At 44.4% G+C, this 15523-nt stretch overlaps 1 protein-coding gene across 1 annotated transcript in view; it reads left to right on the forward strand.

The window, feature by feature from the left end:
- Positions 1-15523, forward strand: part of LOC117965653 (endoplasmic reticulum transmembrane helix translocase-like) — a 37662-nt gene that overhangs the window by 6984 nt on the left and 15155 nt on the right. Inside the window, exons 7-15 of the mRNA XM_059007085.1 lie at positions 1021-1127; positions 1633-1762; positions 2497-2552; positions 4026-4152; positions 5995-6132; positions 6444-6564; positions 9664-9821; positions 10262-10437; positions 11366-11476. Of these exons, the coding sequence (XP_058863068.1) occupies positions 1021-1127; positions 1633-1762; positions 2497-2552; positions 4026-4152; positions 5995-6132; positions 6444-6564; positions 9664-9821; positions 10262-10437; positions 11366-11476 (1124 nt within the window). The remainder of the gene's footprint in view (positions 1-1020; positions 1128-1632; positions 1763-2496; positions 2553-4025; positions 4153-5994; positions 6133-6443; positions 6565-9663; positions 9822-10261; positions 10438-11365; positions 11477-15523) is intronic.

The raw sequence follows: 15523 nt of genomic DNA on the forward strand, positions 1-15523 counted from the left end.
GATCTAAAGCGAAATCGGACGGTTTTAGGTGGGGGCACTCTTTAAACATGCCAGCGATACAAATGACAGGTATACTGTAGAGGGAACGCAGTCCCTCACTCAGTCAGCTAATTAGAAGTTAAAGATACTGTCCTCTGGACTGCTGAAGAAACAGCAGCTCTCCTCTGTATGAGGCATAGTCAGAGTATGAGAGAACAGTTTTCAAACTGGAGAAACACTGAAAGAACTAATCATTTCAGTGACAACCGTTTCGACTGGCAAGTCTTTCTCAGTGTTCTCATCGAAGACGTTAAGAAAAGACTTCTAGTCAAAACGTCTGCCGTAATTATTATTTTTATTATTATTTATTTATTTGGCAGACACCTTTATCCATTATGTTTCTTTGAGTATTTCTGCAGTTTGAAAACTGTATCGTGGTAAAGCTAGTCAGTGAGTCAAGTTTTCTGGGTGTGTTATCCACAACTATTAACTCAACAGTGCTACATTTAGATATACTAACAGAAACTCAATAGATTTAATGACAAACGTTTCGCTTTTCTGAAGACCTTATGAAATACTTCTAATCGAAACATTTGTCATTGAATCTACAGCTATAGCCAAAAGCATTGCATCACCCTATAAAGTTTACAAATCTTGCTTCATAAAGTCGAATGAAACCTGCTGAATAATGTTACGTTAACATACTGAATTGCACACTGCTTTGTAGTTTTCCGTGTACGAATGACTGACAAAAGTTGAAAAATGTAACATTTTGAAATACTGTACTACTTTTATGGCTTCCGGTACACTCTTGCGATATCATTTTGTAGTTTCTTTGATTACATGATGTTAAATAAAATATCTCAATTATGTTCATAAAGGTTTTTTTTTAACGGTCTCAATCCTAAAATTCTAGGTGATGCAAAACTTTAGGACTTAGCTGGGTACATTTATTTTAGTATTTCTGTTGAAGACACTGGTTCTGTTAGTACCTCTCCAGTTCTGGTGGTGTTGTGATGCTGTCTCTGTCGCCCCCTGCAGGCCGGTCCCCTCAGGAGCACCTGGTCCCCTGCGATGTGCTCCTACTCAGAGGGAGGTGCATCGTGGATGAAGCCATGCTGACAGGAGAGTCTGTGCCACAGATGAAGGTGGGTCAGCTCTGCCTCCGCTAATCCCAGCGCTGCTCCAAACTGACCTGTAGTAACAAACCATGCACCACACGTAGAAGTGAACAGCTGGCAATAAGACTCCTATTGCTTAGCAGTTTCATCCATTCCAGGTTTTACTACAAGCTTGATTGCAAGCGCAGGTTTGTCTGATCAAAACCAGGATTGGATCAAACTGCTATGCAATGGGAGTCTTATTTCCATCCCTGTCGTACCATGTTAGGTTTCCAATATATGCTATAGTTGTACTGTGTAGTGCCTGTCTTTAGAATGCATTACTGTGAGTTTAGTAAGACACACCTGAGCTTGTTACCTATACACTGAGGCTGATCAGGGTTGCAGTAAAATCTGGAATGGGTGAAACTGGTATGCAATGGGAGTCTTTATTTCCACCTCTGATCGGCTTGCTTGTGCACGGTGCAGCAGAGCTCTGTAGCTCTTTGGCCCTTGCGTTCCTGACTCTGGTTTGTTGCTGCTCTTGTTACAGGAGCCTGTGGAGGAGCTGGATCCCGGGAGAGTCCTGGACCTGCAGAGTGACTCCCGACTGCACGTGATCTCAGGGGGCACCAAGGTGGTGCAGCACACCCCCCCGCACAAAGCCAGCGCCGGGCTCAAACGTAGGGAGCTCTCCTCACAGCACACAGCACACTCCCACAGAACCACAGCACACAGTACAGACCCCCACAGAACCACAGCACACAGTACAGACCCCCACAGAACCACAGAACCACAGTACATCCCCAACAGAACCACAGCACACAGCACACGCCCCACAGAACCCAGAGAACCACAGCACACAGTACAGACCCCACAGAACCCACAGAACCACAGCACGACCCCACAGAACCCACAGAACCACAGCACACCCCCACAGAACCACATCACACAGTACAGACCCCACAGAACCACAGCACACAGCACACCCCCACAGAACCCACAGAACCACAGCACACCCCCCACAGAACCACAGCACACAGTACAGACCCCACAGAACCACAGCACACAGCACACCCCCCACAGAACCACAGCACACAGCACACCCCCACAGAACCACAGCACACAGCACACCCCCCACAGAACCACAGCACACAGTACAGCCCCCTACAGCACACAGCACACCCCCACAGCACACAGCACACAGTACAGCCCCCCACAGCACACAGCACACAGTACAGCCCCCCACAGCACACAGTGCAGACCCCCACAGAACCACAGCACACAGTACAGACCCCCACAGCACACAGTACAGACCCCCACAGCACACAGTACAGCCCCCCACAGCACACAGTGCAGCCCCAGACGGCAGGTTACTGTTTCATGTGATGTTTTTTGGTTTGTTTTGTTTTTTCAGCGGTTGACAGTGGGTGCGTGGCGTACGTGCTGAGGACAGGGTTTTACACCTCTCAGGTACAGAAAGAAATTCCTAAACACTCGTTAAACAGAGAATTAAATGTGATATTATTAACAGGCTAATCTCAGTGTTTTATTTTCCAATTATCAGTGTTGTTGTTATAGAGAAAAAGAAAACTCTTTGATTGGTTTGAATTAATGTTGTAATTGTATAGAGATTTCTGTCGACTGTGTGGTTGTACAGCAGCGTGCACATTTATTAGAACTCCCTTCTGTAGTTTTGATTTGTTGTGCGTATGAAATCAAACCACTGCAACTGAAAATCATGGAAAAGTGTCACAATCGGCAAATTAGGCATAGGAGGCTGTGTGGTCCAGTGGTTAAAGAAAAGGGCTTGGAACCAGGAGGTCCCCGGTTCAAATCCCATTTCAGCCACTGACTCATTGTGTGACCCTGAGCAAGTCACTTAACCTCCTTGTGCTCCGTCTTTCGGGTGAGACGTAATTGTAAGTGACTCTGCAGCTGATGCATAGTTCACACACCCTAGTCTCTGTAAGTCGCCTTGGATAAAGGCGTCTGCTAAATAAACAAATAATAATAATAATAATAATAATAATATGAATGTCTTTAATAGGCCACATATTCAATTAATTTAAAATAGTAAGAGAAAGGGAACGCACAGCCACAAATGGTAAAATGCAGGAGACTTTTTAGAAGTTGTTTAAGATGCCTAATTAAAAGCACAAAGTGGTTTAACATTTTCACACACTATACTGTTAAATTGCATTCCCTGCCTCAAGATGGCTTCACATGTACCCACATGGACCTCTCAGAACTACATTTCCCATCACCCTCCTCCTCACTGGTAAATCCATCTCAGTTACATATGTGAGCAGGAGGATGATGGGTAATGTAGTTCTGAGAGGTCCATGCGGGTACATGGGAAGCCATCTTGAGGCAGGGAATGCAATTTAAAAGTTTAAAAAAGTGGTCAAAATGTAAAAAAAATAATAATAAATTAAATAATACACACACCTTACGTAAACAGTTTTAGCAACACATGGGAACATGTAACACCATAAAATAAAAAGGTCCTTATGTACCCTTTAAGTCTAACTGTAATTAAATAAATACAGCTTGTGTTCTGATTTTTCCAAAGAAAAATGTATTTGGTACTTAGTGGGTTAAATAGACAGGTTTAACTGTTTAACATGTTTAAAATGCTGTCAAACCCTTGCTACAAAAAACAACATTTAGATTGTGAAGTTTCTGTAATTACAGGCCTATTTCTCTAATCTGCCTTTTTTGGCCAAAATTTTGGAGCGTGTGTTAGCTTTTCAATTGCATTTTAATTTACTGAAAAATGAACTTTACAAATCATTTCAGTCAGGCTTTAGAGCTTGATTAGCCACAGTGTATGGCAACAGGCTCAGGTGTGTCTTATTAAACTCCTCATAAAACCAGGAAGGTATCAAACTGCTATGCAACAGGAGTCTTATTTCCATCGCTGTGTCTTTGTATCCCCTTCAGGGCAAGCTGCTGCGCACCATCCTGTTTGGAGTGAAGAGAGTGACAGCAAACAATCTGGAGACATTCATCTTCATCTTGTTCCTCCTCGTCTTCGCCATCGCCGCCGCTGGCTACGTGTGGATCGAAGGTCAGTGCCCGGCCACGCCCTGGGGAGGCGGGGCTTAACTCCTTGGATATCTGAGTCTGGGTGGGGGGGCTCCTGTAAATAGGACCGTTTGGACCACATTTACAAAGCATTTACTACACTGCTGCATTATGAGCTGCAAACAGCTTGTTTACAAAGGAGTCCCAGGAGGAAGGCAGGAGCAAGTTACAGCTCCATACAAGCACACAGCAAGCACACAATCCATGTACTAATGCATTCGCATCACATCGCATCCCGTGCAATCACAAGGCTGGTTCAAGTGATCAAGCAGCAATCTCTTAAAATGAGAACGTGAAACTGTGGATCTGGGTAGTTTATTCCAGTCTGAGCTTCACTTCCAATAGTTCTTCTCACTGTTAGTATTTTGAAATATTTAGTATCACTGACATTTCTTAAAACACAATTCAACTCGTGGAACAGGTTATTGAGATAGACAGGCATTTTATTGTTATAACTCGGTGACACTCCCAGCCTCCTGTAGGTGATTCGGGTTTCATTTGGCTATAATCTGATAAACCTGGGTTTTATACAACCCAGATATTTTTTAGCTACTGTGCGATTTATTACCTGATTACAGGGATCCTCTGTATGTGCGCACGCTGCTTTCCAAAGGAAAAAACTAACGTTCTGTTGCAAGTTTTATACACCATCAGAATCCAGTTATAGATTCTACTACTCTTCATCTGGTAGGCTGTTCCATGCATTCAAGTGTAAGTAGCGGGGTTCCAGAAAATACAGCGTCCCACGTCCCCACGTGTTGCTACAACTGTTTAAATAACGCACCTGTCATTTCTCTTTTCATTGTTAACATCCTGACAACTTTTTACACTTATAACTTTAAAGTCTGTTTCAAAGCTCTTTTGAAAATGTCCGTTTTAGCGCACTGATAGTGTAAGGATTATTGCCCACATTGTCAAACAGGTAATAGCGATCCATGATGCAGTACAGAACAGAACAGAAAGAGCTTTGAAACAGACTTTAAAGTTGTAAGTGTAAAGAGTTGTCAGGATGTTAACAATTAAAAGAGAAATGACAGGTGCGCTATTTAAACAGTTGTAGCAACACGTGGGGACGTGGGACGCTAGATTTTTATCGTTATAAATAATCGTTTACGATGTAGATCCCATCAGAACCCGGTGTTTTAATTGGGGATTTGTTTTTGTTTTTGTTTTTTAATATCTCTTACCAATCCGAATGGGAGTTTTGCATGGGTAGCTTTTGGAGATCAATGTAATGTTCAGCCTCCTTATCATGTTTTCTAAGTGTGAATTGAAGGGTCCTCATTTTAATAGTGAGGACGCAAACACAGTGTGCAGCTGTGTCCTGGGGAGGCGGGTGTTACCCCTGTGGACATCCTTGAGCCATGTGGACCAGATCCACAAAGCACTGACCGCACTGCTGTGTTCGCGTCCTCTTTAATAAAATTAGGATCGTTGCGTCCGGCCGTCTGTCCATCACACTGAACTACTGAAGATTGTCATAGTTTTAAGCATCCAGTGCAACATAACAAATACACAAACGATAAGAGAGTGTTTTCTATCACAACCTGCTTGCACACGGTTCCTCCCTACTGAGGAGGATCTAAAGGAATCTGGTTTAGTAGAACATAATCGAATTCCTTGAAGAGAGTCCAGTAAAGAACAACCAGTCTAATCCCAGGGCTTAATGAGGTACGCAGGCCTGACTTGACAAAGTTTTGGGATCAACCAGCAACTAGGAAGCAGATGAGCACTGATGGGCTGAGTCTTCTTATCTCCTCATGTTCTTATGATCTTATCCTTTTCCCTGCACTGAAGGAAAGGTTGTTGTCGTCTGTCCTTGCAGGCACGAAGGATCCGAGTCGGAATCGGTACAAGCTGTTTCTGGAGTGCACCCTGATCCTGACCTCCGTGGTTCCTCCCGAACTGCCCATCGAGCTGTCGCTGGCCGTCAACACCTCCCTCATCGCCCTCGCCAAGCTCTGTGAGTGTCCAACCCCCAACCCCCCTCCCCGGGCACCGCCACAGCCCAACCCCTTCCCAGATCTTCCACTGAAACAACAGGGCTGGTTTTACAAAGCTGGAAATATCAGGCTTCAAGTTACAAAATGAGAAATAAACAGGATTGGATGCAAAGCGCTAACCACACGGTTCAAAGACAAGCGTCTTAACAGTCAGCTAAAGAGACAGCTCTGCAGTCGGGAGGTGTCTTATGCTGAAGTCAGTTTCAATCAGCCGCTAGGAGGTGATCCCTTCGTGTTTATAGTTGTGAGATTGTTCTTCTTCTTGTTCCAGACGTGTACTGCACAGAGCCTTTCCGCATCCCCTTCGCTGGTAAGGTGCAGATTTGCTGCTTCGACAAGACGGGCACTCTGACCAGCGACAACCTGGTGGTGCAAGGAGTAGCCGGGCTCAAGTGAGTGCATCTCTAATCCTGCAGGAGAGGGGCTCAACCACCCCCCTGCACGGGCTGCCAACACACTCATCTGATATCCCTTAGAAAGCATTCCCCACAGTAAAAGCACAGCAAAGCGTGATAAAGCACAGTGAAAGCATGGGCAAGCAGTGTAAAGCACATTAAAAACCAAACCATGGTAAACTAACCCTTATAAAAGTGTCCCATAGTAAAAGCACAGCAGTGTAGTAAAGCACAGTTAAGTAATGATTTATTTTGAAGAATGCACAGTTTTAATAAAGCATAGTGAAAGCTTTGTAAAGCTTAGGGAAGTGTTGTAAAGACAGGGTATGGCAAAGCATATTAATAAACATGGCAAACCAGGGTAGACTACAGTAAATGCATAGTAAAAACATGGAAAAGTATGGTAAAACTGCAAAAATAACATGATAAACTTATAAGGGATTGCACTAGTTAGCTACAGTCATAGCTCTCATAACAGCAGTGTGGTAAATACTAAAGAAAGTTCAATTAAGAAAAACAAACAAAAGTTACCTTGTTGGCACACAAAACCTGGATGGTTTAGGGGGTTCCGCATCGCTGCATGCAAGGCTTCCCTTGGCTTCCCTTGGTTTACATTCATTCCTCTATTAGAAACGTGGGAACAGAAGAGGCTTTCCGGCTCATCAAGGCTCATCCTTTCGTAGTGCACAGCTAACCCCTATAGGAGGGTTTCATGAGACGGAATCTAGTTGTGTTTTGCATGTTCTTTGTGTTTTAGATACTGCATGAATTTATAACTCTAGTGTAAAGAAAGAGCTTCCTACGCTGCGTTCTAAACATGCATTTACTCAGCTTCCATTTATGCCTCCCATTCATTAATCGATTAAGACTAGACTTTAGGTCTTGCAATTTTGTCATATCCTTGTTCCAAAAGCCTACTAGGTAGAAAGACACAAAGACACAGAGAGACAGACAGACACAAGTACAGGCACACAGAAAGACACACACAGACACACATACCAGTGAGGATATTGCCTTGACTCCCCAGTGTATAATAACGTCTGATTCTTACCCAGTGCACAGACATACAGAGGGTCCTCACAATCACGTAATCAATAATGTCATAATCACACAATACAAGGAAGGTTACAGATATTTGTGTAAAATGGGGAACGTATCGGATGATAGCCAAATGCAGTCTGAAAAGTCTATCGGAGGCTAAGAGTTTGTGATAAAAGGCAGTTATAGTATTCACCATGTAGAGTGGGACGGATGGACGGACAGACAGACAGGCGGATGGGCATGATCAGCACACAAGGGTCCCTATTTTATTCACCCCTGCAGAGCAAGACACACACACACACACACACACACACAGTTATTTATACAGCTAGAGCAGGTCTGGAACACCTGCAGTGCTGACAGACGGACACACGCTCCTGACAGCAAGCTTGGCTTTCAAGCTCGAAAAACCCATTAGATTAGCTTTGACTTTACCGTGACCTTCCCCCTCCTCCCGCGCCGCTCACAGCTGTGTCTCAGAGCCGCGCAGGGACGCTTGCACACACTCACAAAGTCTTTGTGCTCTGGAATTCCCCTGCCTGGCCTGAAAGAATGTGCCTGGGCTCTGAGAAAGGGGGAGAGACAGGGGAGGGGGGCGGCTGCAGTACAGTTTGTACCTGATGAAATCTGCAGTGCTGAACTCTGCTGGCCGGTGCTCGTGACAGGCTTGCAGGCTCTCCGGTATAAAGAAGGCTATTCTTGCAGCCGGCGCAGGTGCAGGCCACTCCGTTGGCACCCCTCGCCTGCCTTTCAAGCTGATATCGCAGGGAGACGATTGATGGGTCACAGGGGATGCTTTTTACCTTTCCACCTGACCCCTTGGCGACCCCTTCGAGATGGGATTCTTGTGTTTCATCTTTCTTTAAGTTTTTTTTTTAATGTAATTTCATTAACCTCTTTACACCAGTCCTCTTGCAGTGGTATTGAGGATGTGAAACACACATGACGTTTGTCCATGTTTTATATCATGGGAGCTTATTAATGAGTCTTCTATTGCAGATCAGTCCAGGTTTTACATTCATTCTCTGAGCTTAATAATAGTAACACTCCCATTGCAGATCAGTTTGAGGCCAGTCCAAGTTTTACATTCATTTCTACCGTTCACACACATAAGAACATAAGAAAGTTTACAAACGAGAGGAGGCCATTCAGCCCATCTTGCTTGTTTGGTTGTTAGTAGCTTATTGATCCCAGAATCTCATCAAGCAGCTTCTTGAAGGATCCCAGGGTGTCAGCTTCAACAACATTACTGGGGAGTTGATTCCAGATTCCCACGATTCTCTGTGTAAAAAAGTGCCTCCTATTTTCTGTGCCTCTTACAATTCTGGCTTGGTGGATGGGTGCATTATTGTCTTGAAAGTTGCAGCTCCACCAGGATGCAAGTGCAGCATTGCTACAGCATTCTTGCGGAGTAATCAAGGGACCCAGGGTATACCAGGAGAATACATCCCACACCAGGGTATACCAGGAGAACACACCCCACACCAGGGTATACCAGGAGAACACGCCCCACACAAGGGTATACCAGGAGAACACGCCCCACAGCAGGGTATACCAGGAGAACACATCCCACACCAGGGTATACCAGGAGAACACACCCCACACCAGGGTATACCAGGAGAACACATCCCACAGCAGGGTATACCAGGAGAACACATCCCACACCAGGGTATACCAGGAGAACACACCCCACACCAGGGTATACCAGGAGAACACGCCCCACAGCAGGGTATACCAGGAGAACACGCCCCACACCAGGGTATACCAGGAGAACACGGCCCACACCAGGGCAATGCCAAATCCAACAGATGGGTCCTAATAAAGTGGACAGGCATGTTCCTAATGTGTGTGCAGGGATGGAAATAAGACTCCCTATTGCATAGCAGTTTCACCCATTCCAGGTTTTATTCCTACGAGCTTGATTAGCCACAGTGTGTATAGGTAATAAGCTCAACTGTGTGACCTTATTAAACTCATAGTAAAACCAGGAATCGCCCAAACTACTAAGCAATTGGAGTCTTATTCCCATCCCTGTGTGTGTGTTTTTCTGCTCAGAGATGGCAAGGAGGTGATGCCAGTGTCGGAGATTCCTGTAGAGACTCACAGAGTGGTGGCGACCTGCCACTCTCTCGTGCAGATGGATGATGGGACGCTGGTGGGTGATCCCCTAGAGAAAGCCATGCTGACTGCAGTGGACTGGACCCTGACTAAAGGTACTGGGCTGAAGGACAGGGTGCAGGTACATTAACAGGGCAGACAGGCGTATCGCACAGTGCAGGGATGGGATTAAGACTCCCATTGCACAGCTGTTTAGTCCATTGAGTTTAATAAGATACAGCTGAGCTTGTTACCTGTACACTGTGGCTAATCAAGCTCGTAGTAAAACCTGGAGTGGGGGAAACTGCTGTGCAACAGGAGTCTTATTACGATTGCTGTGCTGGTACAGTGTCTTTATAGACCAACAGTGTGCACTGAATTAGACAACAGCGATTCAATTTTCTGTGATAATTTGGGGAATTGATTAATAATTATTTTTTATTGGCAAATTTTGAATTGTCCAGCGCAACTTCTCATACCCCCGCACAAAAAATTAAATTGTGACCGAAGGGGACGGTTAACAAGCTGTTCCTCTCTCTCCTCCTCTTGTACTCAGACGAGAAGGTGTTTCCACGCAGCATCAAGACTCAGGGCTTGAAGATTCACCAGCGCTTCCACTTCGCCAGCGCTCTCAAGAGAATGTCCGTTCTGGCTTCCTACGAGAAGATGGGCTCCAGTGACCTCACCTACATCTCCACAGTCAAGGGAGCGCCCGAGACACTGCACAGCATGGTACAGCAGTTTGATCCATTCCTGGTTTTACTATGCATTTAATAACACACACCTGAGCTTGTTAGCTATACCCTGTGGCTAATCAAGGTTGTAATAAAAGCAGGACTGGGTGAAACTGCTATACAATAGGAGTCTTATTTCCATCCCTGCTCTTGTTCATGTTAATACTGTGGCAGTGCCTTAGTGAAGCTGCTCCTAATTTTTCAGCTTCATAGTAAACTAACCTTTTTTATTAGTACGGCTGTATAAGAACTATGTGGAAATCGGAACTGCACTTTTAGACAAACAGGTGGGCAGGTGGGCTCTAGTTAGACGAGCGTGTTGTCTTGTGCCTTCATCAGAAGGTGGGGGTCTGCTGTACCCCCTGGTACTGATAGATTAGAGAGGGTATGTCCCTAGGATAATGCAGGCTTCACCCGGAACCTGATTGTCTATCGAGTGTGCGTCTGTGTTGTCTGTCTTTTATCTGCCTGTCTGTGTTGTGTGTGTGTGTGTCACTGTGTGCGTGTGTTGTGTCTCTTTGTATGTGTGTATGTGTCTCTCTGTGTGTGTTGTTTATGTTGTGTCTCTACGTCTGTGTTGTGTGTCTGTGTCTCTGTGTCCTTGTATCTTGTCTGTGGTGTGTCTGTGTGTGTGACCATGCATGTGTTGTGTCTCTCTCTTTGTGCTTGTGTCTGTATGCCAGTGGTGTGCCTGTTTTTGTGTATGTGTATCTTGTTTGTGTTGTCTCTGTATTTGTGTGTCTCTTGTGTGTGATCCTTTCTGTGTCGGCAGTTCTCCGAGTGTCCTGGTTGTGTATGTTGGTGTTGTGCCTCTTTGTGTATATGCATCTTGTTTGTGTTGTGTCTGTATGTGTGTCTCTATGTCTGTGTATCTTTGTGTGTTTGTGTGCTTGTGTAAGTGTGTGACTCTTTCTCTGTGCTGGCAGTTCTCCGAGTGCCCTGATAACTACGACGCGGTTCACACTGAGATCTCCAGGGAAGGGGCCCGTGTGCTGGCGCTGGGGTACAAGGAGATCGGACACCTCACCCACCAGCAGGTAACCATCCTTGATGCCAAACACCTCACTCACCAGCAGAGAACCATCCACAATCCCAAACACCTCACCCACCAGCAGAGAACCATCCACAATCCCAAACACCTCACCCACCAGCAGAGAACCATTCACAATCCCAAACACCTCACCCACCAGCAGAGACCCATTCGCAATCCCAAACACCTCACCCACCAGCAGAGAACCATCCACAATCCCAAACACCTCACCCACCAGCAGCAGGTAACCATCCACAATCCCAAACACCTCACCCACCAGCAGAGAACCATCCACAATCCCAAATACCTCACCCACCAGCAGAGAACCATCCACAATCCCAAACACCTCACCCACCAGCAGAGAACCATCCACAATCCCAAACACCTCACCCACCAGCAGAGAACCATCCACAATCCCAAACACCTCACCCACCAGCAGAGAACCATCCACAATCCCAAACACCTCACACACCAGCAGAGAACCATCCACAATCCCAAACACCTCACCCACCAGCAGAGAACCATCCACAATCCCAAACACCTCACCCAACAGCAGAGACCCATCCACAATCCCAAACACCTCACCCACCAGCAGAGACCCATCCACAATCCCAAACACCTCACCCACCAGCAGAGACCCATCCCCAATCCCAAACACCTCACCCACCAGCAGAGAACCATCCCCAATCCCAAACACCTCACCCACCAGCAGAGAACCATCCACAAGGGTTTGTAAGTAAATGCACTCAAAGCTGCCAAGTTATACTTTTATGTTACCAATTTCATAAAAAACCGACAATACTTTAAAGAACAATGTGACATTAAACAAATGTGTCTATTTACTGTCTTGACTTTCTTAGACTATATTTGCAACATTTGTTTCAACAACGTTTTGACATAGCATGGTAAACAAGGATGTGGTGGACCGATACTAAAGTCTAGGTTCAGATCGGTCAAAAGATATGTTTCCCAATGTGTGCCCAAGACTTGATAAGAAACTAAGTGAAGTAGACAAACTTTTCAGCTAGTGCCTTCTTCAGTGTGCCAAGCAAGCCTAATACAGTGTACTGAAAGAGCTCAAACAAGCCTCATACAGTGTACTGAAAGAGCTCAAACAAGCCTTATACAGTGTACTGAAGAGCTCAAACAAGCCTTATACAGTGTACTGAAAGAGCTCAAACAAGCCTTATACAGTGTACTGAAAGAGCTCAAACAAGCCTTATACAGTGTACTGAAAGAGCTCAAACAAGCCTTATACAGTGTACTGAAAGAGCTCAAACAAGCCTTATACAGTGTACTGAAAGAGCTCAAACAAGCCTTATACAGTGTACTGAAGAGCTCAAACAAGCCTTATACAGTGTACTGAAAAGCTCAAACAAGCCTTATACAGTGTACTGAAAGAGCTCAAACAAGCCTTATACAGTGTACTGAAAGAGCTCAAACAAGCCTTATACAGTGTACTGAAGAGCTCAAACAAGCCTTATACAGTGTACTGAAAGAGCTCAAACAAGCCTTATACAGTGTACTGAAAGAGCTCAAACAAGCCTTATACAGTGTACTGAAGAGCTCAAACAAGCCTTATACAGTGTACTGAAAGAGCTCAAACAAGCCTTATACAGTGTACTGAAAGAGCTCAAGCAAGCCTTATACAGTGTACTGAAAGAGCTCAAGCAAGCCTTATACAGTGTACTGAAAGAGCTCAAGCAAGCCTTATACAGTGTACTGAAAGAGCTCAAACAAGCCTTATACAGTGTACTGAAAAGCTCAAACAAGCCTTATACAGTGTACTGAAAGAGCTCAAACAAGCCTTATACAGTGTACTGAAAGAGCTCAAACAAGCCTTATACAGTGTACTGAAGAGCTCAAACAAGCCTTATACAGTGTACTGAAAGAGCTCAAACAAGCCTTATACAGTGTACTGAAAGAGCTCAAACAAGCCTTATACAGTGTACTGAAAGAGCTCAAGCAAGCCTTATACAGTGTACTGAAAGAGCTCAAGCAAGCCTTATACAGTGTACTGAAAGAGCTCAAACAAGCCTTATACAGTGTACTGAAAGAGCTCAAACAAGCCTTATACAGTGTACTGAAAGAGCTCAAACAAGCCTTATACAGTGTACTGAAAGAGCTCAAACAAGCCTTATACAGTGTACTGAAGAGCTCAAACAAGCCTTATACAGTGTACTGAAGAGCTCAAACAAGCCTTATACAGTGTACTGAAAGAGCTCAAACAAGCCTTATACAGTGTACTGAAAGAGCTCAAACAAGCCTTATACAGTGTACTGAAGAGCTCAAACAAGCCTTATACAGTGTACTGAAAGAGCTCAAACAAGCCTTATACAGTGTACTGAAGAGCTCAAACAAGCCTTATACAGTGTACTGAAAAGCTCAAACAAGCCTTATACAGTGTACTGAAAGAGCTCAAACAAGCCTTATACAGTGTACTGAAAGAGCTCAAACAAGCCTTATACAGTGTACTGAAGAGCTCAAACAAGCCTTATACAGTGTACTGAAAGAGCTCAAACAAGCCTTATACAGTGTACTGAAAGAGCTCAAACAAGCCTTATACAGTGTACTGAAGAGCTCAAACAAGCCTTATACAGTGTACTGAAAGAGCTCAAACAAGCCTTATACAGTGTACTGAAAGAGCTCAAGCAAGCCTTATACAGTGTACTGAAAGAGCTCAAGCAAGCCTTATACAGTGTACTGAAAGAGCTCAAGCAAGCCTTATACAGTGTACTGAAAGAGCTCAAACAAGCCTTATACAGTGTACTGAAAAGCTCAAACAAGCCTTATACAGTGTACTGAAAGAGCTCAAACAAGCCTTATACAGTGTACTGAAAGAGCTCAAACAAGCCTTATACAGTGTACTGAAGAGCTCAAACAAGCCTTATACAGTGTACTGAAAGAGCTCAAACAAGCCTTATACAGTGTACTGAAAGAGCTCAAACAAGCCTTATACAGTGTACTGAAAGAGCTCAAGCAAGCCTTATACAGTGTACTGAAAGAGCTCAAGCAAGCCTTATACAGTGTACTGAAAGAGCTCAAACAAGCCTTATACAGTGTACTGAAAGAGCTCAAACAAGCCTTATACAGTGTACTGAAAGAGCTCAAGCAAGCCTTATACAGTGTACTGAAAGAGCTCAAACAAGCCTTATACAGTGTACTGAAGAGCTCAAACAAGCCTTATACAGTGTACTGAAGAGCTCAAACAAGCCTTATACAGTGTACTGAAAGAGCTCAAACAAGCCTTATACAGTGTACTGAAAGAGCTCAAGCAAGCCTTATACAGTGTACTGAAAGAGCTCAAGCAAGCCTTATACAGTGTACTGAAAGAGCTCAAACAAGCCTTATACAGTGTACTGAAAAGCTCAAACAAGCCTTATACAGTGTACTGAAAGAGCTCAAACAAGCCTTATACAGTGTACTGAAAGAGCTCAAACAAGCCTTATACAGTGTACTGAAGAGCTCAAACAAGCCTTATACAGTGTACTGAAAGAGCTCAAACAAGCCTTATACAGTGTACTGAAAGAGCTCAAACAAGCCTTATACAGTGTACTGAAAGAGCTCAAGCAAGCCTTATACAGTGTACTGAAAGAGCTCAAGCAAGCCTTATACAGTGTACTGAAAGAGCTCAAACAAGCCTTATACAGTGTACTGAAAGAGCTCAAACAAGCCTTATACAGTGTACTGAAAGAGCTCAAACAAGCCTTATACAGTGTACTGAAAGAGCTCAAACAAGCCTTATACAGTGTACTGAAGAGCTCAAACAAGCCTTATACAGTGTACTGAAGAGCTCAAACAAGCCTTATACAGTGTACTGAAAGAGCTCAAACAAGCCTTATACAGTGTACTGAAAGAGCTCAAACAAGCCTTATACAGTGTACTGAAAGAGCTCAAACAAGCCTTATACAGTGTACTGAAAGAGCTCAAACAAGCCTTATACAGTGTACTGAAAGAGCTCAAGCAAGCCTTATACAGTGTACTGAAGAGCTCAAACAAGCCTTATACAGTGTACTGAAGAGCTCAAACAAGCCTTATACAGTGTACTGAAAGA

Source organism: Acipenser ruthenus, chromosome 34 (assembly GCF_902713425.1).
Source record: "Acipenser ruthenus chromosome 34, fAciRut3.2 maternal haplotype, whole genome shotgun sequence".
Classification (NCBI taxonomy): Eukaryota; Metazoa; Chordata; class Actinopteri; order Acipenseriformes; family Acipenseridae; genus Acipenser; species Acipenser ruthenus.